The sequence below is a fragment of the Galeopterus variegatus genome, unplaced genomic scaffold (assembly GCF_000696425.1).
Source record: "Galeopterus variegatus unplaced genomic scaffold, G_variegatus-3.0.2 Scaffold686, whole genome shotgun sequence".
NCBI classification, from domain to species: Eukaryota; Metazoa; Chordata; class Mammalia; order Dermoptera; family Cynocephalidae; genus Galeopterus; species Galeopterus variegatus.
In genome coordinates, this window is record NW_007726797.1 from 267,027 (window position 1) to 282,872 (window position 15,846).

Here is a 15,846-nt window from a genome sequence, read left to right on the forward strand (position 1 = left end):
AATAAACTATATTTAAGGGACTGTGATTATAAACAATACTATAAAGTAAATCATATTAAATCATGTTAAAGGGGATCCCACATTTTGGGGCATGGAGGCTTAAACTGATAAAACAGGGGCTATAAGTATTCTCTAGGGCCTGATCAGGCTGCAGAAAAGCTGTAAAGGTAAGATCAGCATTTAGATACCTCATGCCAAGGAGACTGGCAAGTTGTCCAGGCATAATCAGAGACAAAGCTCTCCTGGGGCTCCACAGGTCTTTGGCTAGGTGGAGAAAGAAGTGTTTGGTAGTGTGTGTGTAGAAAGGAGGGACCTGGCAGATAAGGCAGGCAGAGTCTCGGGAAACTAGCTCCACCTGCCGTAGTCCCATGGATGCAACAGACAACCAAGTGCTCATGAATTGTATGTAACACCAGGTACCCTCCGGTATTCCTTGTTAGCATAAGCTACATGAACTTTCAGGTTAAACAGACTTCAAAACCTTCTCTGAGCCAGGGTGCCTAGATTTGATATGGGCTAACCCGGGTGGGACACGGTGAGTCCCTCTTAGAGCCAGAGGATGGTGTGGCAGAAATGCAGGGGAGGAGAATCACACACTGCGTGGCCACTGGGGCTAGTTCTAGGATATATTCTGTCTTAAATGAAAACGTCCCTGGACGATGATGCATTAACAAAGGTTGGAAATGATTCTAATAACAAGTAATATTACACAGACTACTTTCTAGAAGTAGTCCCACAATCTTCCCTCACCATAGTAAGGTGGGTCCTTTTGATCCTTTTCCTGCTCCTGTAAAGAGGAGTGGCCACTTCATACATAGGATTGTAATGCAGACGCCCCACCAGCACACCAAGCTCCATGCTGACAGACACACTCAGCTGGCCTAGGACGCATGTACCAAGACTATTTAAGACCCATATATGTCAGCATATGCCATTTCATTCTCCTTTTGAAGGAATCTCCAAAGGAAAGGCTTTCACTTTTCATTCTCTACTTTTACTTTTAACACTTTTATATATACCCTGGTAAAACCCTCCTCTACAAATATTCCCATTAAAGTGATCACACCAAACACCACATAAAGGATCTAAATATTATGCTGGTCATACAACAGAGAACTTTGTACTGGCTAAATACAAAGGCAATTCACCTTTTACTGTTTCTCCATATTTATTAAAACCTACTGCTTAACACATTTATTTATTTTTATTTTGAGTTTTTAAAATTTATTATTATTTTTTACATTCTAAGATTTGGAACAGCTGGGGTGTAGGAGGGAGAGAGGAAGGGGGAGGGGAATAGGGTCGGAGGACAAAGAAGGGGATGGGGGGCGTGGTGGGTGGTGTAGTTGAGGCCTATGGCACCTACCTCATTTCTACTGCTTAACATATTTAATCTGGGTAGGTCACAATCACTGCGCTTATGCCTCGTTTCTCAAAGACAATTACCTGCACAACTCTTCACTCACTATGTGTGTGAAAGAGGGAGGGAAATAACTTAAAAGAAGAAAAAAATATATACCTACCTTAGTCCCAAAGGTATTTTAGGGATTGGATTGCAAATTTGTGATACACTTGTACAAAACCTCTATAGATGGCACAAGTGGGGGTGGTACTTCTATTATTAAGGAGGCATGGCAGGGGTCTAGTGTTCTCCCCAAAGAAATGCATGCCCTGGGTCATGTGTCAGTGCCTTTGGTGCAGCTCACCATCTTGCCTATAGATAGAGTGTCCTCCTGATGTAAGATTAGAGTTTGGCTCTCAGTCTGAGAGCCGAGAGTGTGATACTTACAAACTTGAGAAGGAAAGTGTTTTCCCGTAGTGCTCCAATGCACCCTGCAAATCCCAAAATGAACATCACTCCTCCCACCACAAGGAAGAGCCAAACTGGGTCAAAGCCGCCGAGATCAGTGATGGAAGAGATGTTGGACAGAACTCCCTGGGAGTGGAAAAGAACACATGACAAGGCACCAGGATGTGAGGTCAGTTTTCCAACATGTGAGGATTACTGCACTTGTCTTTTCCCCTTTGCCCCCCCAAAACTTCAGAAGTCATCTGATTTTCAGGTGTAATTAACACTCAAGAGACCACCAAAACAAAAGAAATCACTTTCTAAGGTCTAAATATGTTCATATATTTGGTAAAACTATATAGAGCAAAAAAAATGAACCAAGGAAACTGTCATCCAACACTGTATGAAGACAACGTGGATGTTAACTTTGCTTTCTATGTCCCCAAATATAAGCGGTCTTCAGTAAAAAACAGGTATGTAAGAAAAACATACCCTCTCACACCCAGAAAGGGTCACAGCCCCGTATTACAAATTATGAGACCAGCTACTGTTATTTTGAAACTGTGTATGTGAGTTTTGAATACCCAATATCACTAATCTTTTATTTTCTTATTAAATTTGTTTTGAACTCTCAAATCAAAATACTCCCAAAGTATCATGGTATAGTTTGCTACAAAATCTTAATATTAAGTAGTCTGTTGTCAAAGCACTCCCAGCAACCTGGAAGAACAGGAAGTATTCATTTATTTTATACTTGAAGAAAATGGAACTCAGAGTGTTTGGTGAGTGGCTGGAGGTCACACAACTACTGATCAGAACTAGGACAGAATGTCTGTTGCAGTACTTTTCCCTACCAAGTGTGTGGGGGGGGGGAGGATAGGGGCACACACTTGCTTCTCAGTCAGCACTAATCAACACCTGAGTTTAGGAGTTTTAAGTTTTAATCCATTTTAAGGTTGCAGGAACATTTGGAGAAGAGTAGTGTGTTTGTTAGATTTTTTTCAGTTTGTTTCTGCTCAAGGGAGGTGTTAACTTAAGAATGACAATATGATATTAATAACAGAACACTTATGAGGAATAGCTAAAGGACTTTTAAAAAAGGTCAAGGATTTAAATAAAGTCACAGATGAAGAATTGAGAGATTATTAAAACTATTAGGAATGAAGGGTGTGTTCACTAACTTCTGAGGTGACCTCACAGAAAGCAACCACACCATTCCCAACGCTGCATAAACCAATGATTTGATGGAATTTTGTATTTCTTAGGTTTCCAAGCTCTAAACTATGAGCACTCATTCCAGGGGCAAGGAAGATTGAAGGAAAACACAGAAATACTGAAATCAATTCTCCACCAATACAAATGATGCTAAGAAAAAACTTGCCAGAGAAGCAGAGAAAATCCAAGCAACAGTGGTGAGGGCCCAGTGTTGGAAGGAAACCAACCTCCCCCCTCAGAGTGCCTTTAACCATAGACGGTAATATTTAAAGTCTTAATGTCTTTGACCTGCTCAGAAAGAGGAAGAACAGATTTGGGGGTTACATGATAATATCCTTAAATTTTTAAAAGTTAATTACGGGAGAAGAAATAGCTTCAGTTCACTTGGCACCAGAAAGAGGTAACAGAGATGGAATTGACAGAGAGGTCAGTTCTATTATGAAGAGGCATTTCTAATAGCACCAGGTTTCTGCACTGAGTCAAAGGCCGCCCAGAGAAATATGGGCTTCCCCTCACAGGGAGCTGATGCTGTGAACTCTGCCAGCAGTGCTCTAGGAGGGATTCCCAAATTGGATGGGAAATTGGGACTTAATGACCTTTAGGATTCTTCCTACTTTAAGACTATTCTATGATTACACCCATTTTTAACGGGCTTTTTATTTGTGACTCACACACAAGTCCGAGCAAAGATCACACTGTTCCCAAACACTCTTCCACAATCCATGGATAACAGGGAGAGTCATCTGGGCAACTCAGCAAAGCAAATGAACAAGCAAACATAACTGTGCCTGAAATATCAAGACAATTCCTCTCCCAAAGACAAAAAAAATATGATCCCAATTGTCAGTATGTTCCTGGACCATTTGTCTCTTCTGGGTTTAATTTGACTTTTCAGACAAACTCATTTTAATACTTACTCTCTCTAGACTGCAGGGGCAGTTTTAATTGAGAGACCTTCAACTGTTTCCATGGAAACGACAATCATTTGGGGGCCTCACTGGACTGCAGATCCTACTCATTTAATCCTAAATTCTGGCAAATACAGGACTAGAAACAGATACTACTGAGAGCTATGGGGAACTAATATTCGTAAAGCATGGGAAAGACTACCAAAAACTTTATTTTTAATGGATCCAGAATATACCCAGGTAGTTATCAGTTGAAAACTACCTGAAATCTTTCCTTGTTTTTTCTGGGTAGAAAAAAAACATACCCTTAATTAAATTAAATTCATTTATTTTAAATTAAAAATTTAATTGATAAAATTGTATGTATTTACACTGCACAATATGATGTTTTGAAGTACATATACACTGTAGAATGACTAAATCTAGGTATTAACATATGCATTACCTCAGATAGTTATCATTTTTGTGGTAAGAATACTTTACATCCATTCAGCATTTTTCAAGAATACATTATTAACGATAGTCACTAACTCAAATCTTGAAACCCAAAGTATGGAAGGCAATGCCCAATGACGAGTTTTCCTTCCTTGGGATCAGGCTTACTTACCTAGATGGAGAGGAAAAAACAGACTTACTCTTTCATCTGTGCAAAGTTTCCAAATATTCACTGCAGAGCAGTGACTACACAGAGAGATTAAAGAGGAGCTGAACATAATCCTGGCAACAATGATTTTGGATTACAAAAACAATGGAGAGCTGACAGCTCAGCCTTCTGTCGTTTTAAAGATGGGGGCTCTTGCTGGACTCTTTGTCAAGCTCAATTTGACAAATGAGTAAGAAGCGCTAGTACATGCCTGCTGAAGAATAATTATAATTAAAGCTTGTAGTTGACAAGAAGCTGAAAGAAAAAAATCTAAGATTACAGTTAAGTCTGCCAAGTGATTTAAAACAGGCACTTGGATTCCTGGTAAATCCTCAGGAATGTGCAAGAACAACACCAGCAGACACCTAGTCTTCTGGGAACCTGTAGCACCACCCTCTTCTTCTGAGAACGGCGCCTCCTTCTCCTCGTGTGCATCCCTTCCCACCTCAATCCACTCCATGACCCCCTCAGAGCTGCCCCGTTCTCACATGATCCCACCACCCCCATGAGAGCTGAGAAGACTGAACTTTCTTCCTGGGATGCCAGGACTTAGAACAGGTATCTTTTTCTAGTGGCTGAAACTATAAAATACCAAACTCCAGAGCCATGTGCAGCATAACATGTTTTTTACCATGTGGAGAAATCAGTCTGCAGGGAGATACAGAAAACCAGTGCTTAGGGAGAAACAAAGAACTAGACGATGGAGGGGAAATCCTGGAAGCATTATAAATTCCTGGTTCCAGTGGTTCCAGAGCCTGTCCTAGAGTTCAGTCACTCCAGCATCTTTACAATACACCCCCCTCGATTGTTTAAGCTGGTTCTATTTGGGTCTTCATTTGCATCTGAGGAGTTCTGTACAACACAGTAGCTTTGAATAAACTATGCTTCAGTACTCCATGGACGTGTGTGTACACACACACACACACAAGCTCACACTTTATGCTGGTGAAAAAAGGTATTGTGGGCGTGGGAAGCAGACAAGGGGTAGAAGGAATTGCTGGATTTAAAATGGTCACTTTATCCAGCTGGCTGATATTTCAAGTCAATATAGCAATTAAGCCAACATAAATAGTCTTCATTCACGTTAACTCACTATTAATTCAGCATTATCAATGAAATTAACAGTTCTAAATGGAATTTTCAGGTGCTTTATCAATGTAACTGACAAATAATACGTAACATGGTTTAAGTTCCAATTCTCCAAGTAAACTTCAATGTTCAGCCCTTGAGTTTAAATACCAACTTTTTAAAACCCAAACTTACTGAAAACAATAAATACAAAATATCTTCTGTACCCAGAACTGCTCCTTATGCTGTAAGTGCATATACAGAGGCTGGCATTTGTATTCCGTAGTAAGTTCTTACCCTTCTCCTACCTGGATGCTACAGGCAACACCCTAGGAGTTAAAGATTTGTCAAAAGTACTAGACTTTGCAGATAACTTCAGAAAATACCACCCATCAAGCTAAATCTAATTGGAATGAGGATAAATGGGTGAGAAGCAAAGCAATTAGACATATGTACTTATCTCCTTTAACCATTTGTTTTGGTTGACATGAAAGTGGGATTCTGAACAACAGTAGCTAAGACAGGATGAGAAAGAGTCAGAATGAGAGAGAGCCAGAGACTAAGGTCACAGGTCACGAGAAAAAAATATTCAAAAGATTTCAGATTCAGAATGTGGGGGAATTCCCACACATATATTTTTACAAATACGTTATTAAGATTATAATAATAAGAACAGACACAAATGATTAATAAGAATTATTTGTATTCAGACAACATTCTCCTGTGTCTATATTCTTCTTAGAACCTTTAGTCTTCTCCCCTCCTGCCTCTAAGTCTACAGCTGTTGCTGCAGCAGGCAGTAGAGGGAAAAACAAACTGACCGTAACATAAAGTGCTGCTATAAAGACAAAATGAACACCAGTCAATTAAAGTTGAAAGAAACACATACATTCAGCAAATTGGCCATTCCACAAATTGGCTTTTGGACAACTAGCTCTTGGCATATCAATTTGGAGCCTTTAAGAGAAGATCCTCCAGTGAAAACAGGAGATTTCGATGATCCACTAGGTACTAGACAGTATCTTTCAGAACTTAGCAATGAGACCAATATATGTCTAAAAAGAAATAAGACATGCTAATGGAACATGTCTGAGGCAATATCATTATAACAGAAGTTTAAGGAGCCAACAAACAAAAATGCATTTATGTGCATCCCTCATGGTATAAGGGAGACTCTGATACTCCAGCCACTTAGACAAGCCTGCTCTAGAGTAGGGCAGACACAGCCTTCCAGAGTCAGCCTTCTCCTGCAGAAACCATCCTGCACAGGACTCAAACCCACATGGCTCACCTATAATTTCCCCTGGGATCCTAACACAGAAATTGGGGTAGCCTGGACAAGGGCTAAATGGGGGGTCAGACAGATTGACAGGACACTACAATACAGACTACCTTGTCTTGAATCCCAATTCTACACTTACTACCTCTGTGATGGGGCAAGTTCCCTTACCTGCCTAAGCCTCAACTTCCACATCTGTGAGATGGTACCCAAAGGCACAGGGTTATTATGAGGTTGATGTTAATAATCCAAGTAAATCCAAATATTATGTTAAGTGCTTGACACATAATAAGAATTCAATAAAAGTTTATCACCATCATCATTATCATCACTATTACATTAGAACAAAAGAAAGACATTGGAAGCTACGGGAACACTTACGAGGAGCATCTAACCCAATTGCATTGGAGATAAACCTGTTTTGCTCTGTGCACTTGTTCACCTGAGCCCCTTCTAGGGAAAGCTGTGGCCACACCTGACTGTCATGCCTAATGGAAGTGACAGTAACTGACTTGCTAATCATATCTTTCTTGGGGAACTGGAAATAATCTAAGACGCAGAGAAAAGGTAGAAGGGGAAATTCATGAGTAAGCAAAAGCCAGGTAGGCAGAAGCCGAGTGGGTGGAAGCTCCAAGTACACAGAAGGGGTGCAGCAGAGAAGAGAGCGGAAAGAAGTCAGTAACCGCGATGAGCATGCAGGAGTGATCAGCAGCAGCGTCACTCTGATGTGGCGCACAGAACCAGGAGCCAGGACACCTCTGCTGCCGGGAGGTGACTAGGTGCATTGGCTAAATCACTCCTCCTGAATGACCTTCCAGTTGCTGAGCTTTTCTATCCCCTGTGAGATCTGGCTGCTCAGTGGCTTAATGAACATAGTATGTCTCAGTCAAAATGTGAAAAATCAGCCAACCTGCCCTCCCACCTCATGTCCTCATTACCATCTCATTCATTCAGCTGTGTATGGAATTTAAGCAGTTTCTTCCCCATCGTTCTGCAATAAAGGAATAACTGAGTAACTATGTCTTCTTGAAAGAGGGTTCTATGCACATGCAGAAATGAAAAGGCAAATAAAGTTCCAGAAGGTTCCAAATCAATAAACTTCTGCAGTGTCTGTGGTTTTCTTCATCACCAGCACAGAGCAGCCTCTGTGTGCCACCTGGCAAGCTTCAGTTTCTTCTCTCTCAGCCCACACAGAAAAGAAATACAAAAATAGCATTAATAAACCCCAAGGGCTGGGACTCATCTGCTTTTGCATATACAAGCACATTCCTTCCAACTGCTGGATGAGAAAGAGTGACAGGCATATGAAATGTGTACCCAAAGCCAGGCCAGATGGACCCTGTGAGATTTATGAGAGTGGGTCCTGATTCACCTAGCCCTCCATAAACCAGGCCTTCCTCGGGTGGAACTGACAATAGTTTTCCTAAAGTAAGAGGGAGAGAAGCACTTCTCTATTGAGAAAGAGGGCCAAGATAGAACATTTCAAAGAAAATGCAGCTACTCAGAGAGGGGTGATCCCGGAGAACTAGAAATGTGGTTTTGAACAATGTCCACGGGAAGACCAAGTAGGGACCACAGGGCTACAGAGAAACCTGCCCCTATAAAAACTCAAAGACCTTCAAAGAAAGTTACAGGGCAAGGCTGGCTGTTGAGCTCAGTTGGTTACAGCGTGCTGTTGATAATACCAAGGTCAAGGGTTCAGATACCCATACTGGCCAGATGCCAAAAAAAAAAAAAGTTACAGGGCAAAGCCACTTTTCAAAACCAAAACATCCACCTAAGGAACTGCTGCAGAGGCCAGAGAGAGGACTAGGAATGAGAAGAAAGCTTGTTAGGACCCAAAGAGTCCAGGGACATGTAAGGGAGAAACAGTGGCTTAGATCATGGCCTGGGGGAGACACAAGTCTACAGGAAGACAAGCTGCTTCAAAGGCACATGGGTCCTTCCCATTTTTTCTTATCAAAAAAGGTCATCAGTGAGACTCAAGTAATCCTTTCTTGCGGATAAAAAATGCCCATGACCAGCCTTTGAGGAGAGGAGGAAAAGGAGGGGCAGTCATCTTTTAGGCCTCCATATAATCCTGCAATCAATGTTGGGGAGGCCAGTGGCACCAAGTTCCATCATCTGGTACCACTCACAGGCAGGGAAACCACCATCCCCACTCACCCTGGTGTGAGTGACTGCCTTCTGCAAACACAGAAACACAGCCACATGCAAAAGTACCACCTTTCAGAAACCCAAGTTCCTAGCCATTCCCCAGATATTTTCATTTGCATATTCAGAAGATGGGAGACATACCTAGGAACAGTCTGATCTAAGTAGAAAGTTTAAACTGAAATACTCAATGAAGGTTCTGTTATGGACTGAATGTTTATATCCCCCATCAAATTCAAATGTTGAGGCGGTAACCCCCAATGTGATGGTATTTGGAGATGGGCCTTTGGGTGGTAATTAGGTTTGGATGAGGTCACGAGGGTGGGACTCCCAAAATGGGATTAGTGTCCTTATAAAAAGAGGATGTGACTAGAGCCTGCCTGCTCTCACTCCACCACGTGAGGACACGGCAAACCAAGAACAGAGTACTCATCAGGAACTGAATCTGCCGGCACCTTGATCTTGGACTTTATTTACAGCCTTCAGAACTGTGAGAAATAAATGTTGTTAAAGCCACTATGGTATTTTATTACAGCAGCTAGAGCTAAGACAGGCTCTGATTATGGTGCTCCAAAACTAGAGAGAAAAAAAGCATGGTCTAGACTAGGGGCAGGTGATCATCTATCTGGGACCTTTGAGATACACAACTCAGTCATTTATTGAGCAAATTCTTTCTTCGGGATCACCCTTGAGGTGTTAGGTTTGTGTGAGTCATAGGTACTTAGAGTAAAAGATATAGTGACCCCCTCAGGAGCTGAGTCTGGAGGGCAGACAGGTAAGTACAGGGTGTGCTGGGCAGAGTGGGTGTTAGGAGAGCACAAAGTGAGAGGCAGAAGATCACGTCAGCAAGTATGGAGACAAAGTGACAGGACCTGGCCCAACAAGCCGTCTCTGCGTGAGTGGGACAAGTGGTGAGAGGAGGCAAAGAGGCTGGCAGGGCGAGGCTGGATTTGTATCTGAAGGCATTTGAGAAGAGGAAGGCCCAGGCTATCTCTGCACTCAGAACACCTGCTCAGGCAGCAGCTGGGTGCTAAGGAGCAGCTGGTAGCTCTGTGCTGATCCACATGAGATCAGCTGAAAGCCTGAACAAAAGCACTGACAAAAGAGCTACATACTGACTCTAGACCAGGCACGGGGCTACCTGGATTACTTCTCCCTCACGATAAATCCACCAGGTAGGCACTATTGTCCATGTTAGGAAACAGCCACAGGCATGGAGCAACTGCCCAGGTCCCCACATAAGGAAGTGGCAGAGCAAGGAGGTGAAGCCCAGGCTGCCTGACCCCACTCACTCTACTCGACCGCTTGCAGCGGGTAGCAGTGGGCAAGGGGACTCTTTCCCCAATGTAACATTGTATATCTGTTTCTAAATTTAAGAAAAATACACAGTGTGATAGAATATCCTTGCCTTAGATTTCACTGATCGCTGAAAACCAAGTGGGTAGGAGACAAGCCCTCCCGCTCCATGCGCCACCACCACAGGCAGAGAGCTTCTTTCTCTTGCACACCTCAGCTAAATCAGGTGTTAAGAAAGTGGTCAAAGGGGAGACTCAGTGAGGGGATAGAGAATTTTCTGGAGAAAGCAGTTGCTGTGCTGTGTGACACCACTTCCTAGGGGGTGGGGGTGGATGGGGACAGCTTCCTTCTTACTCTAAACCAGGTAAGGAGTTTTAGAGGGACCACCATGGAGCTCTAAAGTGGTTCTTTGCAGCTGAGAGAGACAGCAAGCAGGACCTGACTCTGCCCAAAGAGGGGCCTGCAAGCTGTGGGCTGACTCCTGCCCTGGACATCCACAGACAGAAAGGCCATTTAACTGCTCTGGTGACAGGTGGGCAAGGGCAGTATTAGTGGGATGGACCTTGCTCCCAGGTGGGTGTGTCCAGGGGAAAACATGAAGGCAGCATGGAAGAGGCAGCTTGGGGTTGGCCTGCACCTCAGCAGACAGAGCCACCTGGAGGGCTCAGAGGGCAGAGTTCAGCGGTAGATGGCCAGATCTGCACAGGGGTGTCAAGCGGCCACCCAGAATCAAGATATCCACCAAGCTTGAGAAAACCACCAGGCAGAGGGACTCAGCAGGGAAGCTTCAAAAAGACCAAGACACCATCCCCTTCGACATCTGCCAGGCACAGAGAGCAATTAACCCCCCTGTGACTCCCCCATCCACCTGCCCATCCTGCCTATGTGGCCACCCCCACCCCCCAGGAAGGGGAGAGTGGTCAGCAGGGGGAAACCAAGAGCCAAGGCCACTACTCCTCCTCTCCTCAGGGCCCACGGCAGCTGGCCGCCCAGGGGAAGGGAGAACAGTCTAATGTGAAGTTAGACTTGGAGTTTTACTATCCAGCCCTGCACGATATCTGAGCCTGGAGCTGTGCCTCAAAATGAGAGGAGGACTGTGATATCTGAATGTGAACAAAAAAGACAATGAATTTTTGACCCACCTGAATTTCATTGCTGAGAAAGCCTTCTGAATAAAGTTTAAAGGGATATACCAAGAAAGAAAAATTGCTTTTTCATATTGCATGTGTTTGCTAAATGTGCTGATTCGAGCATGTCAATCATACAGTGATTTTCCAGGTACTAACCAAGAGCTCTACAGATAAAACAGAGAACTTGAGGGAATGACTTGGATAACTGAGGAAGAGAAGCAAAGACAAACATATTTGTCAGTAAAATGAAATCTCTGCAGAAGTATTTTCAGTATCTCAGAAATGTCCCCTTAGGGTAGCTTCAAAGCCAACGACTCCATTTTTCCATTCAATTCATTCCGGTAACCACTTTCACCTACTGCCTCCCCTCTGGCTATGGAAACTTGACCTCTGCTGCTCTGAATCTCACTGTCTCTAATTTTCCTTCCTGGGAAGACAGGGAGTGTTTTTCCAAGGTGAGTCAACTGTATGATGGTGACAGGAGACAACTGGAGGGTTCTGAAATGAGACTTCCAGTCACAGTCAGTGGGCAGGGAAAAAGCCTCCAGGAAAAAAGATTCTCATCACCCATAAGAAAGCAAGGAGAAAAGCAACATGGAGACTGGAGCTTTCCTACCTTCCCACTGTCCCTGCAGGGATCAGTGCCATGTACAAGCTCTTTCCCTCCAGCCACTCTACAGTACCCACCGTGTGAGTGTGATGAAGAATGTGACAGGACTGGAGAGGGGATTGCAGGGGAGAGGGCCAGGCTCACAGCTTAACATCCCTGAGCCTCAGTGTCCCTCCTCTGAAATAGAATGTCATCCTTCTTTTAAAGTTTAACCTGAGGGATCCAAGGATCACAGAAGTGGAAAGCAAACTCCTTTATAAGAAGCTATTTTTCCTGGGTAGCATTTTACAATGTATAAAGCTCTCTTGCATATTCTCACCCCCTTAGTCACAAACATCTGCTGGGCGTGCATCATGGAGACGGCACTGTGCTGGGAAGTGAGAGCAAAAGGGCAATGAAGACTGGCTCTTGTCCTCAAGGAGTCTTCAGGCCACACAAGCCAGACTGCCCAGTGGGCCAGGAGCTGCACGAGGGGTGGCGAGAGGAGCAACGGGAGCCTCGAACTCACTAAGCATCAGTGAAGGGCATTTTCCCTACTCTGGAAAGCTGAGTGCCCCCACCCCTCAGTGCCCCCAACAACTCTGCTGGTAACACCCTCCCTTGCAATTGATAGGGATATGTCACTCTCCCTCTTACCCCCACTTAAGAACTAAGTAATTGATGGATCTTGGATGTGACCAGCGCCATTTTACACACACAGATCACAAAATGGCTGCCAGCCTTTCCCTTACAAGAAACCTTGTGACGGCCAGCCCGTGGCTCACTCAGGAGAGTGTGGTGCTGATAACACCAAGGCCACGGGTTTGGATCCCTATGTAGGGATTGGGCCAGTTAGCTCACTTGGGAGAGCGACAACACCAAGCCAACGGTTAAGGTCCCCTTACTGGTCATCTTTTAAAAAAAACCTTAATTGGGCCGGCCCGTGGCTCACTCAGGAGAGTGTGGTGGTGATAACACCAAGGCCACGGGTTTGGATCCTATATAGGGATGGCCAGTTAGCTCACCTGGGAGAGCACAGTGCTGACAACACCAGGTCAAGGGTTAGGATCCCCTTACCAGTCCTTTTTTTTTTTTTTTTTATCCTTTTCTCGTGACCGGCGACGGATCGCAACCCTCAGTGTCGCGCCCGGACCGGGACCGGCAACGGGATCGCAACCCTCAGTGTTGCACCCGCACCTCGCTCAGCCAGTGAGTGGGAACCGGTCTGTATGTGGGATCCGAACCTTCGGCGGGAGCGCCGCCGCACTCCCAAGCGGCGCACTGTAGCAGTGCGCCACCAGGCCGGCCCGACCAGTCATCTTTATTAAAAAAAAGAAAAGAAAAGAAAAGAAACCTTGTGGTTTCTGAGAAATAGAAACTCCTCTACTTCTGCATGGGTGCAACCTTCCACCTGATTGCATCAGCCAGCCTTGTCTTCCACACCAGCACCAAACCCCTCCCTGACTACCTCAGCCTTCCCTACAGCCTATATAAGCCCTCCTACACTGGCTGCTGCCCTCCATTTTGAGTGCAGCCTGGCAGATTCTTTTCCTGTAATGAAGTTTGATCAGTACCAGGCATTTCAGCTCAATTTCTTTCAGTAATAAGCATAAAAGTTGGGCAAAATGGAAAAGGAAAGACACTCCTAATTTTTCCAATCATATGTAGATTCCTAATTTGTAGCAGATAAATGGTTACTTTCTTTTTTGATATCCAGAATGTATGGATTTGCTGTTTCTAACACTGTACCACCTTCAAATCAGACATTAGAAACCAGATGGAAATGTACCTCCTTTTATGCTATAAGAATTGTTCATACAATATCTTACTAATGATCTGAAGCAACTACTGACTTCTATAACTCAATCATAGAAGCCACAAAATAACCAGGGTTTAAAAGAATGCTTTTATCATTCATGTGCTCATTCATTCTTTCATAAGCAACATTTCTTGAATATCGACTATGTGCTAGCTAATGTTCTAGGTACTGGAGTAAACAAAAAGTCCCTGCCCTTGCACAGCTTACTTTATAGTTGTAAGAGATAGACAATAAACTTGTTAGAGCATAAGTGGTTAAGTCCTTCCAGAAGGGAAAACACAAGGAAGGGGAAAAAAGGGCTGGGTCAGAGGTGACATTTGAGCAGACACCAGGAAGTAAAAGAAAGCACTAATGTGGTTTTCTGGAGGAGAGTGTACCAGGCAGGGGAAGAGCAAGTGCAAAGGCTCTGGGGTGGTGGGGGCATGTTTGGGATGCTGGAGGAAGAACAAGATGATGAGTGGGGTGGGGGGGCTAGAGTGCAGTGAGGGAGGGCACAGTGTGGGAGACAAGGTCACGGGGTACTGGGCACCCTATATGGCTTTCAGTGAGATGCTAAGCTCACTGGAGGGTATGGAGTAGAGGACTCACAGGATCTGTTCTAAAAGGATCATCTTGGCTCCTGCATGGAGACAGACCTGGGGTGGGGTCAGTGTATGAGGCAGGCAAGATATGGTGGCTGCTTAAACCAGGGTATAACAGTGGCGAGAAGAAAGCAGATTCTCAATATAGTCTCACGATAGAGCTAACAGTATTTGCTGATGGACTGAATGGATATGAGAAAAAAAGGAAGAAATGTATCAAGGATAACTGAGCAAGTGGAAGGACAGAGTTCAGTTAATTGCTCTTTACTGCAACTGGGAAGAGCAGGTTGAGGAGGCTGGGGGGGATCAGGAGTATTGTTTTGGATGTGTTACATTTCAGAAGCCCATTCCTATTTAAGTGGAGATATTGTGTAGCTATTGGCTATGTGGGTCCAAAATTCAGGAATTCAGATGAGGTTGGGACCAAAGATATAAATCTGGACATCATCAGTGACAGACGGCATGTAAAGCCCCAAGCCTAGATACCTTAGAGCATGAGTGAAGATGGAGAAGAGGTCTCAGGACTGAGCTTGGAGCACTCCAAAATTTAGGTCAAGAAGGTGGGGTGGAACTGGCAAAGGCATGTGGGAAGGCACTGCCTGTAAGGCAGGAAAGCCGGGAGTGTGTGATATCTGGGAAGCCAAGTGAGGAAAGTATCTCTAGAAAGAGGAGTGATGAACCATGCCTCAGTCCTTGCTCTACTGATGGTTCCTGAATGCTGGATGAGAAAATAATGTGCTCTTGGACCCAGCATAGGTTCCATAAGAAAGTGCTGTATAGGGACAAAGAGAACAGTGGTTACCAGAGACTGGGGAGGGGAGAGGGGAAGGGAAAACAGGGAGAAGCTGGCCAACAGGTACAAGATTACAATTAGAAGGAATACGTTCTGGGGTTCTAGTGCACAGTAGGGTGGCTGTGGTTAAGTTATGTTTTGCAAGTTACATAATAGCTAGGGGAAAGACTTTTGAATGTTTTTGTCACAAACAAATGATAAATGCATGAGGTGATGGTTACATTAACTACCCTGACCCAATCATTATACAACATACATATGTATCAAAACAAATTTTACCCCATAAGCATGTACAATCTGTTGACTAAAATTAAAAATTTAAAAAATGCCAGGTTCAACTAAGTCCCTAGGCTGGTTAATCAGAGAAAAAGTGAAGGATACAGTCTTTTTTTTTTTTTTTTTTTTCATTTTGCATTTTTTTCCCCATCCCTGGCTGCAGAAAGCCCGGCAACACTCCAGCAGGTCAGGATCTAGATATTTCATAAAAATGGAATCATAAAATATGTGACCTTTGTGTCTGGCTTCATTCTTAGTATAATGTCTTCCAGGCTTGTCCATGTCGTAGCATGGATCAGGACGCCA

General features: G+C 44.0%; 1 protein-coding gene across 2 annotated transcripts in view; it reads right to left on the reverse strand.

Moving 5' to 3' along the window:
• The window catches only part of TSPAN5 (tetraspanin 5), a 173,358-nt gene that overhangs the window by 12,001 nt on the left and 145,511 nt on the right, over window positions 1–15,846 (reverse strand). For both annotated transcript variants that reach the window (XM_008571383.1, XM_008571384.1), the window contains exon 3: window positions 1,790–1,936. In XM_008571383.1, coding sequence (XP_008569605.1) covers window positions 1,790–1,936 — 147 coding nt within the window. The remainder of the gene's footprint in view (window positions 1–1,789; window positions 1,937–15,846) is intronic.